This window comes from Egretta garzetta, unplaced genomic scaffold (genome assembly GCF_000687185.1).
Source record: "Egretta garzetta isolate BGI_Z169 unplaced genomic scaffold, ASM68718v1 scaffold217, whole genome shotgun sequence".
Lineage (NCBI taxonomy): Eukaryota > Metazoa > Chordata > Aves > Pelecaniformes > Ardeidae > Egretta > Egretta garzetta.
In genome coordinates, this window is record NW_009260395.1 from 935114 (window position 1) to 942679 (window position 7566).

Genomic DNA, 7566 nt, shown 5'->3' on the forward strand with positions numbered 1-7566 from the left:
CCCCGCAGGCCAGCGCCTTCACAGAAAGGAAACCTCCGCCGATGGGCTTGACAGGGCCTTCAGACACTCCAGCAGACAAGTTCAGACCCAGTCCTCTAATTTAAATTTTTATTCTGTATGTGACTCCACTAACTTTCATTAACCTCCCACGGAGTACAGTTGTATTAACTACTTGTGAAGCTGTAAGCAATCAATCCCAAACAGTTAATTGCCACAATAAATGTATTTTTGATTGTTGCAATAAATAATTGCTCCCAGAGAGAGGTGTAGAACGAGTTTCCTTAGAGAGGTGAAACAGCAATATTTGTGATCATGTTATTTAGGGATAATACCCAAAATTTGGAAAACCTGACTGCATGCAAGTGAAGCTCTCTGGTTAAACACAAAAAAACCCTGAATACAAATTAGTGTGAAATGTGAAAAACAACAGAATGTTTGTACAAGAAGCAGAGCAACAGGGCCCTAATACTCCCTTCAGCATTGGGGTAGTACCACACTGTAAGCAACAAACAATAACAAGAATTTAGCTGCACGGGAAAACTGGAAACCTCAGAGGCCAATCCCATTCAGCTTTTATCTATCTATCTAAAGAGCTGTATGCATACTAGGAAACCTGATCAGTCATAATTGTTCATATAGGCAATTTTGAATGTGCAGAATAATCAAGAGAAAAACCAAAGCATCAGTGTGGATAACTTGATTGCTGCAGAAAATAAAATGGAAGGACAGAAGGAGGAAGGGAAGAAAGGATGGAAGTAAACCATCACACCCTGTCTTATTCTGGAATAGTTTGTGCACTTTCGTTCTTATTCTCCACAGACTTAAAAGTGTGTTTAGTTGCAAACTTATGGTAAGTCCAGGTAAAGTCAGTGAGACTGCTGACCTAATACATTTATACAATTACTTACTATTTTGTGGAATAAATGCTTGCATTGTCCACTTGTGTCCATTGTATAATGGAGACTGAAATATCAGCCAAGCAAACATCAAAACATTAGAATTATGACCCAAGAGTATGAATGGATGGAAATGTGTATTAAAACTATAGAGTCCATGTTCTTCAGGTGGGAAGTTCTTGTTCTGTTTGGTCCCTACAGCAATGGGATCCTGTAAATGCCTGGAGCTCCAAGGAACAGCTGGTGACATATCAAATTAACCAAACTTTGCTGAGATATTGATGCATTGAGGCATGAGGCTGTGCTTCTGCAAAGGTGTACACACACCTCCACAGGGAGTGCTACCTAACAGCCAGACCTCACAGGCCCTTACATCAGAAATTTAGGATAGTGTTATAAAGCCAAGTAATTTATTCCAGTGATTCAAATCCCAGTCAATCGAAGCACACAGATGAGCCTTTGCATAAATGGGACAAGCACTAAGCACCCTGAAAGTCAGGACGGGTGTTTTTTTTAATTTGCTGCTGGGTGCTTAGTTAGGGAAAGGTCATGATTTGTGACTTACTTTCATCTGAACACAGAGATGGCATCAGGATTAAATGAAGAACTATTTTGTTATTCTGTCTTTCTCACTGCAACCCTGAAAAAAAGATTGAATTTTTGTACTGAAATGAAGATAAAAGTGCTTTGAAGAGAGGCTGAAAGGTCCTCTGTTCATCGCAATGTCTTTTAAAACATTTTTTTTTATTTCTTGAGGAACCACTGAGACATCTGAACAGCTTCAAAACTGCAGCAGAGTTCTCTGGATCGCGTCCCTTCAGCTGCCATTTAAAGTAACCAAGTCTGAAAAGCGTTAAGGTTATTGCAGAGTCAGAATTTTCTAAGAAAGAAAAATAGCTGTAAGTGGGGTGCAATTCCAGTACAAACTGAATGGAGGTGTGTGACAGAGAATTAGGGAAATACCTAAGTCAGTTACTGCCCACTTTTAAGCGGGGTCATGCATACAGCCACTGATCTACCTGCCCAGTACTCAACTTCCAAACAAGTGTTGGAAAATTGAAAAGAATTCCAAAATGAGCCTCATGAGTGACATCAGCTCTGGGAAAATAATACAGCATGCAGTTCTCAAGGCTCAGTCTATTTTTTTTTTTTGTACACGAGATATTAAGGACTTGAGCACGGCACAGCAGTATTGCCGTGCTGCTCCTCTCAAAATCTATGTAAGCAAGACAACCATAACCTCTGAATCTGTTCAACCTTTCATTCTGGAAAAAAAAATAGGAGTATCTAGCAAAATGCATCACATGCTGAGCTTCATTTAACTACTCACAAAGCTCTGTTTAACCACTCACAAACAGAAACTTTTGGGAAGTGCTTGTAAAATGGGTGAGTCTGAAGAAAATACCTCTTCAGCTAAACTGACGTTCTCAAATTAATTCCCATGCCTGCAGCACAACACTTACCTCAGGCCCCCTGCACCTCACCATCACCCTTTTTTCTCTCTCCCATTTACACCATAGTGTAAGACACAATTTTTCTCCTAACCGCTGGAAGACAAAGGGTTTCCTTTACAGCCATTCCCTTTTACCTGCTTCTCGAGAAAATCTGAATTGCTACTCTGGTGCTAGTGCTGACGCTTGCTGCTCAGGGTCTGACTCTACAGACGACTTTAAGACAGAGAGGGTCACTCTCCCGAGCGGTAGCTAGGCCCACTGCTGATTCGATGTGTCACCCACTTGTCACGACACTCGGTACAAACCACAGCAATGATGCAAGGATGCACTCGGAGCTGCGCAGCTTGACGGTACAGAACAAGCTTTTGAAATCAGAGTTGCTTCCCAAACTGGCTGCTAAACCCTGCCTCCAGCAAGCTCCACTCCCTTCCACCCCACCCATGAGCAAGCCACAGAGTGTATGAAACCTGCCCAGGTAAGAGAATGTTTTGTTTGTTTAACCTGTAACTAGATAGGAAAAAAAGTTTTAAAAGCCCACCAGCACCCCCTGCCAAAACCTTCTTCCTCTTCAGAGTGATCTACAGCAGACTGATGAAGAGCAGCAGATGGTCGAAGGGCTGAGGCTCCATCCTGGGCAGGGGAAGGTGCCTGGGAGGGACAGGCAGGCTCCAAGGCAGGAATGAGCAGGGAGCAAGCCTCTTTCAAAGGAGAAAGGGTTGTGCCAAAAGGTAGCTCGGAGCCAACACGCCCAAACTTTTCACACAACATTTCATCATTAAGGGCTAGGGTGACTTTGAGAACAGATTCTGAAAAATAAACCACCTTTTGATTTTAAATAGGTTGAATTACATCAATTCATAACAAATGAGAAGCACTAGTTTGCTTCTCTTGGGGGAACATGCTGTTTCCAGGGGAAAATGTAGCAGAAACAGGTTTATTGGTGCCAAAGAGCAGAGCCAAAGAGGAGCTGGAACATTGCTGCTGTCAGAAGTGGCTTTATTATGAAAAGAACCCAGAACTCGATATGCAGCTACCACAGAAGTCTTTCTGAAACTCTGGCCCAGTGTAGGTAGCAAAACAGAGATGGAGTTTCTCAAGCTACATCCAGACCACCTAAACTGTAAATGTGGCACCCATAGGCAGAACTGAGGTGTCTAAGTATCCAGTGTGATTGAGATTGACTGTTCTCGGGTGCTATCGCTTAAAAACCCGGAAATTCAGTAAGTCGTTTACTTAGGGCAGCAGTATTTCCAAGGCACCCATGCATAGGCTTTCAATGTAAGCATTAACTATAAGTACTTTGGCGAATAAAGCTGGAATCCAACTTCACAGTGAAAAGCTTTCCCATAATTCAAGGATATTCAGTGAGACAAACTCCATCCAACCTTTGGAGAGGCCCGCTATAGAAGACATATTCTCACCTAACTCACCTGGGATGCACTGAGCTCAACATAAGGCTCACCAGTTAAGGTAGCTGTCTTCCAAAACACTGAGGGAAGAGGCCATGTAGAAGGACAAATGCATATTTAAATAACTGGAAAGCATTAAAACTGGCATAAGTGACACTTGGTACCACTTACAGCTCTGGTTCCCTTGAGAGCAGGGTGAGAGATAGGAAGAAACACAGAGGAAAGCAGCATTTTGAAATAAGGAAGCAGATATAATAAAGAGGCACTGTGAACCCTGCAGTGAGAGTCTTTCAGAAAACATACTGAAAGCTATTCCCTAGTAAATAGCTTAATAACTATTATTGTTATCATAATATAGCTGGAGTGAAATTAAGGATTAGATATGGACATTTTGTAAAATTCCTCACCCTTTTGATTTAAACTGCACTATTCAACTCCACAGCACAGAATTTTCTGAATGGCAATGTCACGATTTGCTACAACATCACAGGCAAAGCTTATAAATAATTTAGGAAAATATTCACTTGGCTGGGGAATACCACTTAGCCCCTGTTTGCAAGGCATAAGTGAGCTTTCCCGAGTACACAGGACTTGAGCTGCTTCTCTCTGAATAAATAATCCCCTCCCATCGCACAGATATACGCACATCCCCTCCCAAATTAATGTTCTTACCTTATCTCTATTTTCAGAGCCAGAATCCTCAAGTTTGGTCCGAATGATAAAGGGAGTAGATAATCTCAGGAGAACTCGTTCAAATGTGGCACTGATTTTAGGAGAAACTATGTCGAAGCAGTCTTCGAATTTCAGAGTTTTATGAGCGTCACATCTGAGCTGCTTCCTAAGACCTTCTCCAAGCTGCAGAACCACCATGTTTGGATCAAACATCAGGTGAAAGGGGAAAGCTCTGCAGAAGGTGCTGATGCTAATCCTCAGGTCTAAGGGGGACTGGGAAGTTCCCGGTGGAAGTGCTTTTGTGATATTTGCATTTTCATGTTCCTTGATAAGGAAAGTCAGACAGCTGCAGTTACCTGGGTTTGTCCCCTCTGAACACAGCTTATCATTAGTGACCTGTTCTACTTCCACTTCCAAGCGGTAAATCTTCTTTGCTGCTGCCTTTATCATTCCCATCATTGCTAATCCCACAATCTGATGTGGGTGAAAGTAATGAAGCATGAGATTGCCTCCAGGGAGCTCTTTGCATAGGAAAGAAGGGGATTCCAGGGTGGCCTGTCTTCCAAATGAAGTTCTAATGTGCTCCAGCAAAGCATCAAAGCCATTGAAGAAGTCTTGAAGGGTCCCGCCTACAGCTCGAAGAACTCTTTCATTCTCATCAAAGCAGACATTGAAGAATTCCTCCCCGAACTTTTCTTGCATTTCCTCAAACTTCAAACCTAAAGGACAATGAGACACTGATATCACCAACACAGTATTGCTACCGTGTCGCATCTTCCCTTTGTTCTCTATTTGCCCGGTATTTTTCCCAGTCAGTGAGAGTGCCTTTTCCAATGGATACCCACCCACGGGACTTCTGGTTTTTCTGGTGGTTGGGAATAGCCCTAGAAGCCATTTTTGCTTGTCATTTTAAGTCCTTGTGCTTTCAGCTTGCTGTCCCGGCCAGCTACTTGCGGGATTTACACTTGCCTGTCTCCTCTTCCCTGCTGGAAGTCAGAACACGTTACAATTTCCCTGACTTTGGCACGACATGTGCAGTCCGCTGTGTGAATGCACCCGGCCATGGGTGCGTCCCTTGCGCTGCTGACCTCAGCGCGACCGAGGTCTCTGCTCCTACAGCCAGGGATCCAGCTCTTACCAGCTTGAAGAATAAGCTGTGGGGCTCAAAGTCAGGCCTTTGGCTTTCAATAAGCAATGTAAAGCCCTGAAGTCAGGTGACACTTTAGTAGCTGGGGGAGGGGGCTGTGGGTTTGGGGATTTTTTTCAGACAAAATACTTTTCTCATTATAGCTATTGAGCACTGCCAGAAGATACAAAGGAATAATTATTTCTTTTTTGTTGCCTGCAAAAGAGAGCAAAGCCTTTCTATTTTAGGCTTCTACACTCACCCACCTTAAAAAAAAAACAAACCAAACAAAACCCCTGCCTCTTAGAGCGATCTAAACTCCTAGTAGATGGGACAGCTCGGTGATATCTCACAACGTCACTTCAAGTCTCCATCACAGAAATTCAAAAGGTTTTGATTTACAGAGGTGATAAGGCTGGTGTTGCTGAAGGGACGAAAAAATATCAGTGATGGAAGGCCCTGGATACAAATGTCTATCAAATCCTACTCCAGATTGCTATTTACCATCTTAAGGATAACCTAGAAAAAATAATTCTGAGATGGTTATTAAATATTTTCCTCTGTCTTATTTTAGGGAAGATATGTTCTGTTAAATCTCATCTGTATATAATCCCTATATCACATGGTAGAGTTACAAAATTTATTAGACCCGTTTCTGTTGTTCCAAGCTGTAATAGAAGAAAAAGAAGTATGAATCAGCTGTATGTGAATTACAAATACCCAGCAAGAGTTTTCAAAGGAAATTAATATAGGAATTAACAACTTACTTCCTCCAGTGTATTGAAATATATCAAATTTCAGTGAAAGAGTCAAACACCTTAAAATTTATCTTGAATTCTAACAGAAATGAAAGGCAGTCACTTATTTCCTAAGGGCACTACAGGCTCTTTATTTTAATACGTATTCAGCATGCTTTATAACATTGATAAGATCCCAGTGGACCACCAAACTTCTCACTGTTTGTTTAGATTTCTCGTAGGCCTTTAAATTTGGAAGAACAGTGTGATTAGTGACTTCCATGCCCAGGAGGTATAACAGCGGACAGAGGAAGTCGTTCGGCTGCTGTTTGCAGACAATAACCTTTGATCACCTCAAGGCAGTGTCTGAACTGCCTATGCACATGGGTACAGCTCTAACAATCAATATTCACACGGGATCTGAGCGTTCCACAGCTTTGCAAACTATCTGCAACAATAGTTTTGCCTGGAGCTTCAATACGGTTAATAGATTAAAATGCATAAAATTACATAGATAAACAGGACAACATGACAACATGACCAAGCATATTTTATGAAAGAAGTAATAGTAATAATTTGGGAAAGTTCATTCAAATGCCATTACTCATAATCAAATTTGGTCACTAAACTGGGTTATTACAAAAATATTCCCAGGATCTTTTATGACCACAGATGGTCAGATCTGCGGCTAAGCCAAAAGAAAGTACCTCTGGTACACAATGCCCCCTAATATCCTGACTCAGAGGACAGCGTGCCAATTCCTGACTCATTACCGCTATGGCTGCATAACACAGTATTGCAGTATCATCCATAAAAATACTCGCTATAACCCCAAAAGAATTAAATTCTAACCCATACCAATAACATTGTCATAATTGGATATTAATAGCAAGGAGCTAAGAAATTATCAGAGTTTATGTATATGCAAACACACATGCATACTTTCAAGTCTCATTGCTCAGTAAAGTGAACTGCAAATAGCTTTAGAAGTCTGTGCATAAAAGCGAGCAGTCTAGCAGGGGCACCCACGGCTATAAGACTGCAGGGGGCCTGGAAGTGTGCAAACAGGACAGCATCAGAAACCCCTGGGCTAGTTGTACAAATGACCAAATACTGTTACAGAACCACGTAACATAGAATCATAGAATCATAGAATCATTTAGGTTGGAAAAGACCTTGAAGATCATCAAGTCCAATCGTTACCCTAACCCTGCCATCCCACCACTAAACCATGTCCCCAAGCACCTCATCTACCCATCTTTTAAATACCTC

General features: G+C 41.9%; 1 protein-coding gene across 1 annotated transcript in view; it reads right to left on the reverse strand.

The window, feature by feature from the left end:
• GUCY1A2 (guanylate cyclase 1 soluble subunit alpha 2) overlaps positions 1-7566 on the reverse strand; it is a 167547-nt gene that overhangs the window by 123678 nt on the left and 36303 nt on the right. Inside the window, 1 exon segment of the mRNA XM_009643053.2 lies at positions 4432-5150. Within this exon segment, the coding sequence (XP_009641348.1) occupies positions 4432-5150 (719 nt within the window).